General features: G+C 45.3%; 1 protein-coding gene across 3 annotated transcripts in view; it reads right to left on the minus strand.

Moving 5' to 3' along the window:
- The window catches only part of LOC130538431 (glypican-5-like), a 68,883-nt gene extending 53,609 nt beyond the window's left edge, over positions 1-15,274 (minus strand). The window contains exons 1-2 of one of the 3 annotated variants that reach the window (XM_057056002.1): positions 15,045-15,274; positions 6,751-6,912 (exon numbers count right to left, since the gene is read on the minus strand). In XM_057056002.1, coding sequence (XP_056911982.1) covers positions 6,751-6,859 — 109 coding nt within the window. In that variant the 5' untranslated portion in view covers positions 6,860-6,912; positions 15,045-15,274. Of the gene's footprint in view, positions 1-6,750; positions 6,913-12,819; positions 13,460-15,044 lie in introns of those variants that run through there. The other 2 variants (XM_057056001.1, XM_057056000.1) reach the window with 2 other exon arrangements.
- Positions 15,275-17,801: the final 2,527 nt, after the last annotated feature.

Below are 17,801 nucleotides of genomic sequence, written 5' to 3' on the forward strand. Positions count from 1 at the left end.
ATCCATCTAAAACTACAGTAGTGGCAATAAATGCAATTCCAAGTAAAACAAACAAACTACACCATATAAACAAGAAACGATCCTTCAGTTCCTGAACAAACAGAGGCGTGAGAGGAATAATGAATACTAAATGATTCTCCACTGTTCCGAACAGGCCCGGTTCTTGTGATTCGGGGGCTCTTTAGGCTTTGAAATGAATTGAAGCCTGGGTTACTCAGTCAGTTACAAAGCTGTTCTCACCCCCAGTCGGCAATCAACGTCCGGCTGCTCAGATGGCGCACAGGTGCGTCACGCAAGAGCCTATCATTTATTCCTCAAAAGGCAAATCGCTTGATGCCCTTGACCAAAACACAATCATTGAAAAACTTTGAGCCCTTCTTTTTTGTCTGGATACAAGAACACGACAGGACAGAAACTAAAATAGGAGTTTCCGAAGCAGAAATTCAGGAGACGGAAAAAGTGGTGTTTGATTTAAGCACCATCCCGTGCAAACTCCTTTTGGCAGTAGAGCCAGTTTAATAAGCCTTCCTGGCTGGAGCGGCGCATGTTTGGGCGGGGTCAGAGCAACATTTATAGTCAGCCTCCTCCTCTGGAACACAACAGATGAAAGACCGGAGGATCAGTTCATAAAGCCAACCGCTGGGACTCCTTAATGGTACGCTAGGAGCCGCAGAGGCGAGGAGGAAGAATGAGAGGAAGCGACCGTGTCCAACTTGGGGCGTATTAGGGAAAATGAGCTGACTTGAATGGTTGGCGTGATGAAGTGAGCTGGCCAGTTCCAGCCCACTACGGGATGAAGTAACATCGTGACTCACAATGCAGAGACATGTAGATCGCATCAACATCTCATCAGTGATTCATTAAAAACCCGTAATGGACACGCTCCCACGGGCAGCCGATGGCTTCCTTTATTCCCCTCTGCTACATTTTACCAATAATTGGTCCCTGCAGATTTTTCCAAGATTCTGTTTTTAAAAAAAAAAATGTCCACCCTTAGTCATTAAGCTGGGGGGAAAAAAAGAAATGTGGAAATATTAATCAAAGGAGAAATCTGTCTTCCGGTTTTGGACGGTTATCTGCTCTCTGCGGACACTTGAGCACATGCAGAACCGCATCTCGAACTTGCACACAGGGGTGCAGCAGAGGCAGACGGGACAGACTGGACCAATTCTCCAACGTGGAGGACAAATCCCACCAACTAAAGACAGATGAAATGGCCAAAGAGCCAAATTCTTTGGACAAAGAATAAGCCCCCAGAGGTACGAGTTCTTCTGATTATCGTGACACATCCTGGATCTCGCCGCACTAACACAGCTAAACGCAGACAGATTAGGTTTAGTCTACACGGGGACTATTTTGTTTAGACTGGGTAAGAAGCGGTGTCAAGAAAACATCTAAAAATCTTCCCGGCGAGAGAAAAGATTGGTTTGCCTAGAAAAAAAGGGGGGGAAGCATCTAATTTCCATGCAAGAATGTGAAATTATGGTCGAGGGACTGGCGACAGGCTAATTTATCCAGGGTTCATGTTAGCAGAGGAATCCGGTGTTATATCGGAGCAGACGATGGTTTCCGTGGAGGTCCAGATCTGTTGCAGAACCTGGAATTAAGAGGGAAGTGAGGTGACAGAATACATTTTTGAATTTATTGTTTCATTCTGCGGAGTGCTTTCTTGGCAGTCGGGTTGCGTCTGACACATGAGCGCTCCGTGCCCTCCGCATGCCAACGAGTAAGCAGCTGGCGCGGCGCCCGCCTAAACCCGCCGCGCTCGGGTGAAGCAAGCAGGAGAATGACGCTGCGCACGGAGGGAGAGGCTTGTTGGGGTTCAACGCACATGTAAGCACGCTGGTGCACGCTTCCACTGAAGCTTTGGTTTTACCCTCTAAGCCCCCACTTCCAGTTTTCAGGTGAAAATGCAACGCTTCCGTTTTGGCTGCGCAAAAAATGCCTGAAATCTGAGGTACTAAAATGATACTAAAATGGGCTCCAGAGAGGAGAGTCTTGTAGTAGCTTGCAGGAGTACTCACAGACCATAAAAAGGCGTAGAAGTAGAACATTGAGTGTGGAACTCCTCGTCCTGGTTTGTTACCGCTACCCACTGGTCTGGCATGTGTGCTGCAGCGTATTGGTGGTCTGTGTGATTGTTCTTGATCATCTGCATGGGAAACTGTTTTGCTATGGAATCGGGAAAAAACGTCGCGTAAATGGGGCCTGAAAGGGGGCAGCTGAAATGCAGATGTAATTAGAACTTTTAACATGATTTTTACGACACTCAACCTTTCTCCCTTTGTTTTTTCCCCTTCTGTCTCAGGATTACCCACAGGGCTAGAAACACCTTTAGTTTCACCGGAAGCCTACGGCTTGTTCACACATACACACAGTATTACATGCACAACAGTGTCAATGTGACTAACTCCAGTGGTGGATCCATAAACACATTTTCCCTGCAGTCCTTTATGATTAAATGAGACGTTCAGGGACAGATTCCGGATATCCTCCCTAATTTAAGAATGAGCTCATGGCGCAGTGCAATGTCATCCTGTGTCCAAGCGTCTGCCTCTGGAGCAATAACCTGTCGGTCAAAACATCTGCAAACACGGAGCGCCCGGGAGAGGGAGAAAATTATGACGTGACTTGAGATTGGCTTGCGAGATTTCAGGCAGCGAAACTCGCCAGAATGCAGAGATTATGATATAGATAGACCGACATGCATGCAATAAAACATAAAAAGTGTGTCCGCAAGAGCCATACAGTGAGTCATCCTTAGTGCACGTGGATTCACACACATAACTCCCATAATAAACGTATGGTGACTGAGAACAGCAGAAGGAACAAATAAAAAATGCAGAGGGATGGTTTGATAATTACTTGTAACTGAAGTATTGTGCAATAAAATGACTAAACTCTAATTAAAATATTACATTAGACTATTGTGGAATTAAATAAGAAGATGCCTTTATTGGACAGAACGGTCAAAGAGAATAAAAACTAAACAGTTTTCTGGAAAATAGTTATAATTCCTGGATTTAATCATCCCAACCACTGTTGCATTGTCATCTTCCAAGAGGTTTGATTTCCTGTTTGCGCCGCCACAGCGTGGAGAATTTATATGGCAAGAAAATTTATATGACAAGTTGATTCAGGATTTAAACGTTACAGGTGTAGGTTTAGAAATGGGATTCAAGGAATCGGCTTTCCGCCCAGCACGAATAAATCATTAATACTAAATAACAAAAACCCTGGAAGCCGACTTCAAGTGTTCGTAAATCTAGAGCCAAGTCCAAAGAGGTGGTGGAGAGATTCTCATCTCCCCAGGCCGGCGCAGCGGATGCCAGAGAGTTCTTGGATGATGACACAACGCTCGGCTAATTACTTTGCCTCGATATGCGGAAGGTGGCGTCCTTGTGACGGCCTTTTTTTCCCCCTTCTCTGTCTCTCTCCCGTTGTAGCACGTTCTCAAATGAACATCCCATCTCTTCTGTGAAGGGCACCTCCAGTTCTAAATGTGATACGCTGTCATCATTGATGAAGGGCCGTCCGGCCCAGGAGAGTGCGTTTCCCTGACAGGTATTTGTCAGCTCCTCTGTGGAGAACTTGAGCCACGAGGTGGTCATGCCGATTTGCACAGATGGTAAATATTGTACATGCTCACATGTATGAACACTTATGCCCAGAATGATGAAGATGGACACCATGAACCCACCCCCACACACACACAGGTGTCGTGGCCTTTAGCGCCGGGCTGTGTCCTCCGCGTATCAGTGACATTAGCGATCAGCAATTTCGTGACATCTGCTCCTCAGTGTGAGTATACAGTGAACCAGATACTTGGTCTCTTGCTCGTCATGTTGACTTGCGGTGCAGATGGACAAACAATTCCGTCAGACTGCAGCGCACAGGTGCACGTGGGACCTAGAAGAGTCATTTACACCGTGGCACTTTGGCAGTAATTAAAATTGGGGCTCCGTAGTAAGTCTGGATTAGCTGCGGGTAAAGGGAGGTTATTCAAGTGGCCAATCCATCTGTTCAACATCGGTTTAGCCAATCGGAGACCACAAAGAGGTGCTGAGATTATGCAAGATTCTGGAAGTCTGAAGCCCTCGATGGCGGGTTTATGCTGGTGGAGTTTCGACTTGGCAACGATCCCTACCCACCTCCAGGACCCTCTTTAACAGTCAACTTTGCCATGGATTGCAGAGACACTCTTCCGCTACACACAAAGTCTTTCATGATAGTTACATTTGCAGCTTAGTCAAATTATGGTTGTCGCTGTCTAAATGGACTTCTGTCTGTTTATAAAACAGTATACATATATGGGAGTGTATTTAATTTATTCGATGGTGCCTCCACTGCGACAGGTGGCAATTTGCACATTTTCAGCTTGTTGGTATCGGACCATTTCCCAACAGGACCCAGACGCTAGTCAATTGCACAGCAAGTACATTAGCAACCGAGGCGTCATGAAGCGTTTCTTTTTATGCGCACAAAACTGCACTCCGCGATCAGACGGCTTCTTCTGTTTAAGCTCTTCTGTTTGCCTTCCTACATGCTGTTCAACTTCCTGGCCAGAAATTGGCAGAGAAGATCTCATCCCGAGCGGATCGAGTTGCTTTCGCATATCTGGGTGTGTAGCTCCAAACTTTGATTTCACTCAAGTGCGTGTTAAACGGTACTTTAAAAGTGCATGTTAAGTCGGATTAACGCAGTAATTCAGTTATTTTAGGCGTCCTGTAAAGCCACTGAGTGAGAATATAACACATTTAGTACCAGAAGCATGAAAAGTTCCCACCCTTTATTAATGCGAGACATGTTTATGGGGTCGTGCTCACGACATGACAACGCCCACACACGACAAAGCGCAGTAGGGCTTTTAGGCTGTTAAAACATTGATGGGCCAAAGAAAACAGTGACACACACACACACAAGGGCTTTCAAACACAATCACACTACTTCGACACACACCATGTATTTTTATTGTCCTTTTGGCCAAACTTCAGCAATCAGCAGGAGCGATTCTGGGTTGAAAAACTAGGTCCAGTGTATAAAGAAACAAATACATCGGCTTGGCTTGTTGCTACAAGATTTATGGAGAGCCTGGAACAACGGACAGATAAGAAGCCGCTCAGAAAATAGCGGCTACATCACAAAGGAATTATCAAATAAACACGTCACATTAGGGGAGCGAAGTTTTCCGTCGGCAGGCAAGTGGCTTTGTGGTGAACTGCACATGATCCAATTAGGCTGACACGATACAAACAAACGGAAAAAGGAGGGTGGGAGAAAGCGTCCCCCAAATATTTCCCATTACCCGAATCGTGAATAATGATCATGTGGCAGCCAAATATCATATCCTAATTACTTCATGCAAGCCACTTGCTAAATCACATTCCTCCAGAGGCACACTGTCCTTAGAAGGTCTTGCAAATTGAGGGCTGGTGACATCATTTTAGGCGCCACTATACTAAAGTTTCTATTGTTGCTCCATTGTTATTTTCCATCTTGGCTTGATTTGGACATGTGGAAGACCTGATTTTTATCCTGCAGACATGCTCAGACCTTAGGTAAGAGGGGAAAGATCCTAAAGATTCTGGAAAAAAAAAAAAAAAAGCCACGGAGAGCAGGACCACTCTTTAGACGCGAGAATTCAAACTGGTGCAGCTGACGATTTTTTCTAAGAGATTATTTCGAGTGTTGTTATTGATCCCCGTCATTATAAAAGAGCCCTGACCTGTCGGAGCACAGACAGTCGGCTGTGGTAACTGGCAACGGAACACTGGCAGTGGATCTGATGGGCCTTACAGGGTTGCGAGACGGGGGCATCTGTTCAGTTCATGGTTCCAATTAAACAATTTGTCATGTGCTTCAAGGCTTTTCTGAACGGCATGTGTGGTCTGGCCAGGCGTATTACGCTGTTGATGGGTAGGTGGGAGTGTAGTTGCTGGAAGAGGGGATGCTGACCAAAAGATTCCCAGCAGTTGCATCATAACAGGATGATTATTGTTGCCCAGTTCGTTTGTCACTTGCTTTTAATGTTGTGGCTTATCGGGCTACAAGTTTCTGTCAAAATAGGAATTCCCATTATTCTATTTTCCATGAACTGTATTTTGTTTTATGAGCTTTGGGGAGCTCGGCCCCTTTCATAAGGAAATTTAGGGAATATGGCGTCTGAGCGCTCCTTTGTCTTATAAAAAGTAATTGCATGGTACCAAAATTGCTCTTCAAACATCCAAAGCACGTTTTCCACCCTGTTGTAATATACAGGAGGTTTGGATTTTCCCAAAAACATTTAAACTGAAATAAGACAGGAATAAAGCAACACAGCAGGCTGGTGGTCTGTGTGGGTCAGTTAGGTGCAGCACACAAGCTTTTAGCTGGCAAATGACTGAGTGCTTATAGATCGATTCCAAATCTAGTCTGTAAAATAAAGATGAGATTGGATAATGATGCTGCAGATCAGCTTCCAAAAAGGACCTGTGGTCCCTCCTTTTACCAGTTACCCTAAATGATTTTTCCCCTTCAGAGCATGACAGAAGAGGAGGAGAGGAGAGGAGAGGAGAGGAGAGGAGAGGAGAGGAGAGGAGAGGATGCAGTCGACTGTGGGAACTCAGTGGGCTGTTTTTTGCATAAACTTGCTCATGTTTGGGGCCTGTAAGAATCAGCTAAATGAGAACTCTAACACTTCTGCAACACATCCTTTCTGCCCATTGCGGTCTCAGACCGACCCCAGTGGGGCTCCTACATCCCAACACTTACCCTGGAAGGCGTCCGAGTGTCCAGAGAGAAGGTGCTCCAGCTCGTAGCTGTAGGAGTGAATATTGTGGATGGTTTCTCGTTTCACAGCAATGTGGTAGCTCTCCTCCATCTTCCGGGTGCAGCAGGAGGGACCCTGGTGCTTACAAACCGACAGATCCACATCTAGAAGAAAGAACAGTCATACCTTAATGCTCTGCTGAAACCTTTAAGTGCCTTAAGTTAACCTTAGTGTTGCACATTACCAACGCCAATCGTCATCTTTAACGTGACTGTATGATTCACTGTAAAAATAGACACCAGTATGCGCATAGACGACAAAGCGGAAAGTCCACTGGGAGACAGGAGGCACCATGGGAGGGTGAGAAAGTAGACCAAGAATTCATCCACGCTTCCTGCTATAAATATTGTCTCCGCTAAATATATAAATATCTTTGAAGTCAGACATTTGGATACATGTCGTCAAGACATATATTTGTTCGTGCAAGTGTGACCAATAAAGACGCGTAATACCGTAGGCGTGTTTTTTACAATCCAAACAATTATCTTTGACTTGCACGCACTCTTCAACACGCACGCACCGGTGCAGTTCATTAAGAAACGCTGTCTAAATCAGGACTGTTGTCGGCCAGAATATGCAGTTCGTAAAGCAGCCACACGAAGGCAATGACCTAACTCCGAACAGTGTGATCCAAATAGCAGAGAGGCACGGTTACATCAGCGACGGCGAGCGCGCCCCCGTCTGTGCCAGAGTCCTCTGCTTCTCACCAAGGCGTGGCAATATCGCCCAGGCTATTCACAAGCCCGCAGTCAGCGTGGAGTGTAAAAAACTACCCTTTCACGCACATTTCCCCGCTCTGGGATATTTCCGATGACATGATAATGCATTCTGATGTGTGCCGTGTGAAGCGGGGTGTTGGACGATGGGACGGGGGTGGCAGGAGGCAGGTGTTGTAACCCGAGCCTAAAGCATGGCCTTAGGACGGACCGCAAGACCAGTGCCTCACTGTCCAAATCCCTCCATGAAACACAATAGGGTTGCATTCTCGATCCCTCTTTCCCTTTCTGCCCCCTCTCTCCTATTTGCCTGGCATATCCCAGTGAGGCCTGGGTGTCTCTTAATTACCCAGCGAGGCTCCATTTGTTCCCATCCCAGGGCCAGACAAGTGAAGTCATTACTGGTCGCTATGCTCCTTCCAGCCCCTTTGCTCCATCTTTGCAGCGCTCCAGGATTTTTATTTATTACTTTCCTGGTTTCTGGAAGCCTTTTTCTTTTGCCATGCCAAGAATATCGGGACACCTCTGGGAGGAAGCTTGGAGTGTTAAAAGTTGGAATTTTTCTATCATCTAATAAGTTTCCACTTAATTTATAGGTTATGAAAATTTGGAGCCCGAATAAATTTCCTTTAACCTGAATAAATGGGGACGTCATAGGTGTTCTCATTGAAAATGAGGGCATGTCTCACCTCCAACAACACGCAACTGTCCCAGCAGGATGATCATTAGTCTACAAATTTAACTGAGGACCCTTTTGTGTAATATTCATTAATCTCCAATAACACTCAATTATATGTCTAAACCGGTTCTCCTTACTGGTTGGCTCCTTCGCTCTTTTGTGCTTGCATGTCATCAGTGACAACCTGAATATCCAGGGACTCACGCTGGAATCCAGCCTGCTCCTCTCTGTCTCTGGTGAGTAGCTGCGTGGAGTAAGTGATACTCAGGTTTTGACAGCTACGTCCACCGGAGCAGTCAGGTCAGAGTGTCACAAATACACCAGGTTGCTCTCTGGACCCATCAGGAACTGAGCAGTAGCTGCTTCTGTGTTCCGGTCTTTGGATCTTGAGATATTTGACATTTTGCTGCCGCCATCAACCGTGTCGTCAGCGGTGCCTGCAAAAATCGCATCAGCTTTGGTTTTGTTCCAGCCCATATTTAGTAGGCACGGTAACAGTTTTAAACATCTGGTCAGTGCAATTTTCTTCCATTATTCTTTGCGAACCTAAGCTCTGACAAATGTCTGGGGGTGGAAGGGTCTCTGGTGAGGAAATCAAAATGATTGCTTCTGAGACATTTGGATTTGGATGCATGCTCAATTAAATGTAGTAAGAAGGAGCTAAAGATGTTGTTTGCTTCTTAAGTTCTTACATATTTGCTTAACAATCAAAATATTACTGCTAAATAATTTGGGGAGTATGATGCATCTTCCTCCAGTATCCCATTTGCCGCACAAGAGTGGCGATCCTTCCAGGTGCCCTGTGTAGACGATCTGTTTAACTATTACCCCCAACCTCCAGAAGGCCATCTGGGACAAAAATAACACTAACACGCTATCGCGACTAACTGACCTCTTTAAAATGTCAGTCAACCTGTGCTCAGGCTATAAGAGCACTGTCAAAAAAGAAAATAAGCCAGAACAGCACCAAAAAACAGCTAGCTAGGTCTAGTCCCTATGCTAGCTCCTCTTGTCTCAGCATTATCAAAAGGTAAATGTTGTTTCATTTAAAACTGTCGTTTTAAATCACTTCTGCCCTTTGTGTGATTGAAATTGGCCACTGCTCGCTCAACCTGTCTAAACACACGGCACTTTGCGCTCCAGACGCGGTGTCAGCTCCGAAGCCTGACCGGCTTAATCGTCCTCAGGTGGCAAATACCTCCGGAGTAATTTGCCATATTAAAGTAACAGCTCAGGGGTCTTGACCTGTTATTGGCTGTTCCCTTCAGCAGCAGCTCGATGCCCTCCATTGGAGGGACCCCCCCCCAAAAAAAAAAAAACCTGAGTGAGGGGAAGCAGCTCACTGCACCGGATAATAGCTAAACTGGAATTCCATTCTCAATATGCGGTGCTACAGTAGCAACATACTTTCCAGCACAGATCCATAAACCGGTGTCCCTGTTAAGCGAATTACATACAAGATTCAGCTCAAATCCCCTGAAAACTCTGCAGAGATTGTTTGGATTTGGGATGTGTTGATGACCAAGAGGCTTGTGGTTTCCTGACATTCCTGTTTAGACACTTCTGAGAACAAGAATAACTTTGTTAGAAATTAGCCAATTACTGCAGGTAAACCCCACTCAACCACCACCACCCCCACTCGCCGCAGGAAGGAGGGTTCGTTTGAAGCTGCTGGGTCGGCTTGTTTACCCTGCGCAGATCTGCCGTATTTAGGATGGCCGCCGTTTAAAGAAAACACATCTCAAAGGGCCTTTGCCACACACCTGCATCTTTAATCAACCATGAAACACAGCTGGAATGTTTGGATTTGCCCAATTCCAGAGTGGCGGCTGCCAGCGGACAGGAGCTGGAAGGCTGGTGGACAGATGGACGGAGGCAGGAAGGAGGACGGAGCGGCCGTGTTTACACTACATGAGATACTATGGTTTCATTTTGGGGCTGACATAGAAGAAAAGAGAAAGGATTGCAAAAAATAACAATTGTACTCAAGAGAGGGCAAGAAATAAGAAGGTTGCTGCAGTGTTTAATTATATGGGGGAGTTGACTACAACCAATCAAAGACCAGGCTTTGAGAGCCTGCCAAGGCTTTCGACGGTAGCGGACGTAGGACGTGGCGATATGTGATAACACACCCGGTTCCCATTCCCGCACCATTAACTGTCAAACCTGCAGCCAGGTACTCCTGATATAAAACACTTACTCTTCCATCCTAAAATAGCTGTTAATGACTCAGGAAATCTGATTTAAAATTGAGGCCGTCCGTGTTAGATAAGCTCCTCCCGATCTGATACGATGATCATATTAGAGAAGTTAGTTACCAAGGAACCAACGACTGGTCTCCCCTCTCTGTGAGGAGCCACGTCAGGGAGCTACTAACTCAAGGATGAGCTACTTAATGTTAGCCAATATCGGCGTCCCCTTGGTAACGAGTCGTGGCGCAGGGCTTGCGACGACAGCAAAGCAAATATTTTAGGTTATCTAATTAAATACAGATGTACAGTGATGGGGAAGCAGGCTTAAAGCAGTCGGCTTAGTGTGAAGGCTCTAATCCATTAAGAAAAATGGAAATTGAATATATAATACAGACGCTCTTCATTGACACAGGAGTAAAACATCCACATGATTATTGACGAGTATCCAGAATGATGTTGTAACTGGATTTTAAGAAGAAATATTATTTTTCAGAAATAATGCAATGAAAACAGGCAGTCAATCTGTCTTTCTGGACCTATTTTTGCATTTTTAAGTCAGAAAAAAATAATTACACTATATACATTCAAACACCTCTCAAAATAAGAAAACCTCAATTTAGTGTGGATTTCCAGGTGTGGGTGGGTGTGACCTGCTTTATCTCAAAGCTAGCGGAGTTTTTTGCGGACGTTCCTTCTGAGAAGTAAAAAGCAAACAAGCACTGAATACGATATCAAAGGGTGCGGTTGTTTCGTTTGAGATCATAACCAATTGGTTGGCCCTTTGGTTCCTGGCTGTCCTGCTCCTGACACTGGGGCAGCGATCTCTTCAGCCCCATGAATGAAGTGCAGCACTGTGCACTAAAAAACAAACAGTCGGTTAAAAGACCTGAAGTTTTTGCCACTTCAGATTTTAAGAGTTGCTTTTGTTGGCGTTGGATCTGAGAACTGAAGCTGAGAAGCAAATGCACACGCACGCACACACACGCATGTGTTTGGTCACCTTTGAAGACCAGTAAACTCCTGACCCAAAACAAGTGAATCGCAGCAATAGATAAAGCAGGAACCAGAGATGAGGCGACGGGACTGCAGCGGTTGTCACCTCTCAAACATCTCCTCGCAGCTTGATGCAGCCGCTCGTTTCTCAAACATTGGTTCTAACAACAGCTAGAAAATAAAGCACTTAAAGGGAACTAAAGCCTCCCATAGTTCCCTCTTGGGTCTAACAATCACAGATGATGCTACCATGTAGCTGCCGCTGATGCAGGGCAGAAAAAAGGAAATAGGGCAAAAGTCCTCATTTCAGACGTGGTCGCCTTCAGAAACCCACGTTTAGCTGCTGCCCGCCACGAGAATCCTCTGTTGCTAGTAGAGACGCCACGCTACACAAACAGATCAAGTGGTTTGGATGCACCTCCTGGTATGCTTCCCACTCAGCTATCTGGGTGATACTTAAGCTGCCTCCAACCTGCATGTGACATGACTGCTGAAAGCAGTCTGGTCTGTGGAGATGGTCCCAGGGCTGTCCAGAATATACTGAGGAAAAAGTCAAGAGGAGAAGGATCAAGGTGCGAGGAAGCCCCTACGCTACAGCCGCAGCTTGATTTTCTAGTGAAGACGTAGCTGAACTCCAGCCTGAACCCTCTCACGCTGGATTTCATCTCCAGAACACATGACAAACAAACTAACAAGCGAGTTTTCCTCCCGCAAAAACCTTCAAAGCCGCTTTCAAATAAACCTGCTTAAAAAAAAAAAAAAAAAAAAAAAAGTGGTTCCTGAAGATCATGAGCTCACCGCCCCAAAGAGCTGGTGTTAGCAAATCGCCGTTTAGATTGATAATCACCCATTTCCCCCCACAGGATTAGAGCCTCATCCATACTGGGATTGATCACACGAAACCGTCTGCTTCACCTTCAGTTGGTTCCATCACAAAATCCCTGACTCAGCGCTTCCAATGCGCTCCGAGGCTTTGAGCCAAGGGACATTTGCAAAATATACATATATTTTATTCTTTCAAAGCAGGCTGCGATAAGAACTGAACTGGCGTGTGATCACAAGGATCATGCTTTAAACCAGACCAGATCAGCTCCAGATACTATACTGGTTCTTATTATACCGATTATTCAGTTTAATCGGAATGTGTCATATTGACATGGAGTCAAGAAAATGACAAATATTTTAAAAAGCGAGAGAGGGCTAATACAGGGAGACTCCATATCAGATAGTGGAGGCAGACAGTCTGTAGCCATCACCTCCTTCCCTTTTTAGAGAGCGCTCGCGTGCGTAAAGTGCCAAGTTGGAAGCAGTGGGAATTTCTTGTAATGTTAAATATAGAAAAGTTCTAACGTCGCAATATTAAAGAATGATCTAAAAGTGCGCCCGCCGAGCCGCGAAGACCGCGTTTGTGCTCAGAGGAAGGTCGCTCACCTGTGCGAGGTGTCTCCGGGACGCGGCTCAGGGGCCCAACCTGACGCAGCTGGAACGCGGTCTTGACCTCATGACAGCTGTACGAGTTCACCTCGATCACATTCGCCGCAAATATCGCCGCTGACAGGATCCAAAGAGGGCCACGATAAGAGTTCACGCGTGGGGATAGTCCTCGGGACATTGCCGCATCTCACAGCAGGTATCGTAGAGGCGGACAGACTACCGTGGTCTTACTCCGGACTGTGGAAGAGCGCGGATATGGAGAGCAACTGAAGCAGCGACGATGGGTTTAAACATCACCGACATTCACATCATTGACTGGGGCGGTCGTGCGCGCTGGTTTTGGGGGGCTCTTCTGGTGGGCACAGAGAGAGCGCTGCGGGCTGGAGCCTGACTGTCCCACGTTCAACACTTTGCAGTGGTCGGCTGTCTGCGTGCCTGATTCCAAAGCGCACTCTCCCTCCCTTTCTGTTCACTTCAGCAACAGTGTGTGCCCCGAACGAAGCTCTCTGCATAATATCCCCCATGTAACACCACCTAGTTCAAACCGATCCAAAACTTTAGTTGCACAAATGAGACACAGATGAGCAGATTTGGTCCTAAATATTTAAATTGTAGGCTGCGCGCGTGTCGTATTTTTAAAGACACATCTCTGAATCAGAATCTCAGCAACAGAATGCCCGACTTCTGTTGCAGGTGCAAGAGATTCTGCCTGCAGGATTTCTCACTGCTTGATTTTAATGGATCATATCTTTCATGAAAACCGTCGTCAGTATCTTTGCTGCGCAACGTTTGTAGGCAAGTTTTCAGAGTGTGAGATAAATACAGTTGTGGCCAAATAATCACGATCATCTGGACAAAATGCCGAGATTTAAGGACCAAATAGCATTTAAAAAGATTGTTGTACAATTATTTGGACTGTGGGTAAAAGGGTATTGGAGAGCTGTTTACTATTAGAATTTATACCAGAATTAACACCAGTCCACCAGATTATTAGACCAGATTATCAAAAATAATATTAAATAGTTTTTTTCCCCCCCCGATCCTTTGCAGTTGTCTCAAACTAAAGCGAGATTTGACAGGTTGTTTTGTCATATAACAATTAAGTCTACTGGTCTTCATTTAGTGTTCAATACTACCCTCTTGTGGACATAATGTTGTATTGCATCAAGCCTCAATACCTCTGTCAATGTCTTAAAATGAAAATAACTACTGTAAAAATGTCTAACCCGTGGAGAGCACACAAATATACATGCAAAACTTCGACTCCATTCTGTCAGAAAACTTTGATTAAATCTAAAAAAGGTTTGCAAATGAAACATTGCATTTTAGGATTAAATAATAAATCTGTGGACCGCTTTCTTGGAGAACAGAGGAGTGGAGCCTCAAGTCTGTTTCCTTTGAGTGTCTGGATCTGGGCAAAAGATCAGGATGTCATCATACATTTCTTAAAAATTTATAGAACTTAATGCGCCATTCACCAGCGCCTGGAAGACAGCTGGAGCATGGCTTAGAACAAAAGGGATTATGAAGTGCTTTTAGATGTGTAAAAGTCCACCTACGACTTTTCCACCAACTAAGTGTCCAGTGATAAAAGATGATTCGATTCCCCAACTTCCCTCTTTCTGTTTTTGGCAACATCCTCCCATGTCTTTTCTCAGGAAAGGGATGTTCTCATCATGTTCACGTCGTTAGCTGAGCCCGAGCTTTTGCAAATCCATTCAGAAATATTTCACATAACGCAACAGAAATAGCGTCGCAGCTATTCTGAAGTCCTGACAGCAACGTTTCTTCTTGCGCCGACATTTAAAGATGCAGAAACCATTTTTTCCTGTTGCATTGGCAAGTCAGAGGGAGTTAACTTGGCCTTGGTTTCCCTCAGGAGGGTGACACTCTTTAAAGTTCACAACAACATGTAAAGAAATGTCTTTAAAAACAAAGTTTACATGTATTTGAAGGAAGCATCATAGGTGCAGCATTTACCTCATAGTCTCCCTGTAGACAACATGACAGAGCCAAAGGATTTGCTGTATAAGATGATATGCTTGCTTGATGACAGCTGCTGAAACATCATCATTCTGTTGCTGCATGAATCAAACTAAAGATTCTGTTATTGTACCTCAGCAGATTTAATGACTTATTGTTCAGCCCTCCATGAGAGGATGAAGGTCTAGGAGAAGATTCCCGACAGCAGGACGGTCCTTTTCCTCCCCCATGCCACCTACCATTCGAAGACCTCAACGTTCGGGAGAAAACAAAGACCAGATGTTGAAGGCGGAAGATCCGAGTGGAAAACAAAGAAAAACGGATCCCAGCTGAGCTCACATAAGAAATCACCCAGGGTCCATCAGAAGACAACAGGAACAGAAGTAACTGCAGTCCCACTTAAAACAAGGCAAAAACCTTCTTTTGAGGTTTTAAATGTGGAAAGTCCATTACAAAGAAAATCCATCCGCTACAGGAAATTGAGTACTTAAAGACTCCCAGAGGGTTAAATACACGAGGAAGAGGGAAGAGACAATTAGACACAGGTGAAAACACTGACGTCAGATAATGGACAGGGGGAGGGGGGTGAAGGAGAAACCACACCAGGAGGAATCAGCACACCTGGAAAACGGGGGACTCGTCATCTAATCATAAACACTAAAGAACAGGCCCAGGTTGATGTGTTGCCGGGTTCTCTTTCAATATTTCAATTGCTTTTTTATTTCCAAGTCATTAGGTGGGCGGTCATATCCAAGAACTTAGATGCTAAAATATTATTTGATCATCAAACTTGCTATTACCACGAAACTGCAGGCCATTTCCATGTGCCTGGTGGATCGTTTCATCTTCTGAGTGCGAAATTTAAATTGTGGCATATTCTTTTTGGGAGGGGGGACAGGAGCTGTTCAATATTCCTTCTATTAAAGAAGAATATTACACTACTTTTATAAAGGGCGTTTTTAATAATGTATTTAATAGTTATCCTCATTAAAAGCAGAAAACTGTCTTTATTGCGATATATAATTTAGCCAGCAGATGGAGACATCTTTCTAATTCTCGCTTGAACTTCGACAGAGCTCAGAACAACGTGAGATAGTGACATTTGTTCAGCGAGTATAACATTTTTAACATTACTTTAAACTCAAATTTAAACTTGATTGATCTCAATGTGCATATTTTTTATTGTAGCAACTCATCAGTCACCTTAAACATGTGTTCTATTCAACACACGTACACATGCAACATGCTTCAGGTTTTGTACTCGGATGATACACACATGTGGATACACGCGCTGACCTTTGGGTGCTACATCAGAAGGGTATCATAGTTGAGGCTTTAATGGCCTTTGAACTTCCAGTGTAGAAGGTCAACACTGCTAAATCAATCTGGTAGAAAGATCCTCATTTCTGTCATTTTATGGTGGTAAGTCAATGATCTCTGAGGGCTTTAGCCCATCAGTTGTGTCCCTTTAAACTGGGGATTATGGGGGCTTAGGGGGTTAAACACCCAAAGATACTGCAGGAGCCCCCAGCTGCCTGCATCGAAGATTGTGTTTTCCTATTTTCACCTCTCTGTCTTGGTGTAACAGCAAGTGTTTGTTAGAGACTCGCCTCAGCCTGACATCCCTGGAGGAGCCAGGATGTGATAAATGAGTACTAAAAAGTTCACATAACCGCACGTTGTGTAGCTCAGTAGGAGAACGGCACAAAAACCAGGGTATTAAAAGTTCAACAACAACAACAAAAAATCCTTAAATGGAGATTTCCATGGAGAAAACACCACAAACGTGCATGCGAGCAGGGAGTGGTCATCTGCCTGCACACGTCTGATGGGACCAGGAAGCTCATGCTCCATTTCCCCAGGGTGGAGGATGTGAGGAGTAGAAGTAAAGGCAGGCTGCATCTTTAATGAGACGCTGACATATTCAGCGCCACCGTCCTCACTATGTGTCCAGCCAGCACCTCCATCCCTTCCCTCATCTGAACTGCACAACCAGGGAGGAAACAACACGTGGAACCCGTCTCTGAGCCTCCGCAGCCAGAGTCAGAGCGTGGCCTGCAGCCTAAACCCCCTTTCATAAAAGCCCTTGCTCCATTCATAATGCCCCCCTCTCCTCTGTGACAGTTAATTGATTGGTGTAATGGTTTTTATAGACTCTTCATTAGCCTGTTACAGCAGTGGATCGATACCACATCATTACACGCATGAGCGAAGGGGCTAGCAGGGGATCGCCACATCACTCAGCGTTTCTGAATGGTCATTACTGTCACATATTGCAGGAACAAGAACATAGGTGTCTCCATGCCAGACGCGGTGATATCAGTCGGCTACTGTGTTGACAATAATGCATTAGAGTTGCTGACGTCACCTGTTGCCTAATGCTGTTGACCTTTTGGTCCTGGAATTGAGCAAAACAAACATTTTTAGTGGAGCAGTATCTTTTCCCATGGTGCACTCTGATACAACAAAAGTTTTGGTTATTAACCCCCCCCCACACACACACACACACACACACACACACACACACACCATCACATTCACTCCAGGGGCTGATCTTAATGTATTCATGCACCTCACAGGTGGCTCCCGTCTGCTTTTCACACACTTCCGTGCATCTTTAGCTTTTTAATCTTCTTTCACCCCCCCCCCCCCCTTCCCACACACACACACACACACACACACACACACACACACACACACACACACACACCCGTCCATCCCTGTGGGAGTGTCCTCCGCTGTTCGCCAAACAAAGTGCTGCTGTGCACATAGGTGGAAAATTTGTTTAACCTCTGAGATTCCCTCACTGTCTGTGCTCGGTGAACTCTGATGGGATCTAAACTCTTTCTTTGAGCTTGCTCACGCGGGCCGCACACAGAGGTCAGCCTTTGTGCGTGCGTGCGTGTGCGCGAGGGGCTGGTTGGAGCGGCTCGCTTTGTACGAACCCAATCGACCACGTGCCTTGACAAAAAGCGTAAAAAGGGGGGAATGCACCT

Source organism: Takifugu flavidus, chromosome 15, assembly GCF_003711565.1.
Source record: "Takifugu flavidus isolate HTHZ2018 chromosome 15, ASM371156v2, whole genome shotgun sequence".
Lineage (NCBI taxonomy): Eukaryota > Metazoa > Chordata > Actinopteri > Tetraodontiformes > Tetraodontidae > Takifugu > Takifugu flavidus.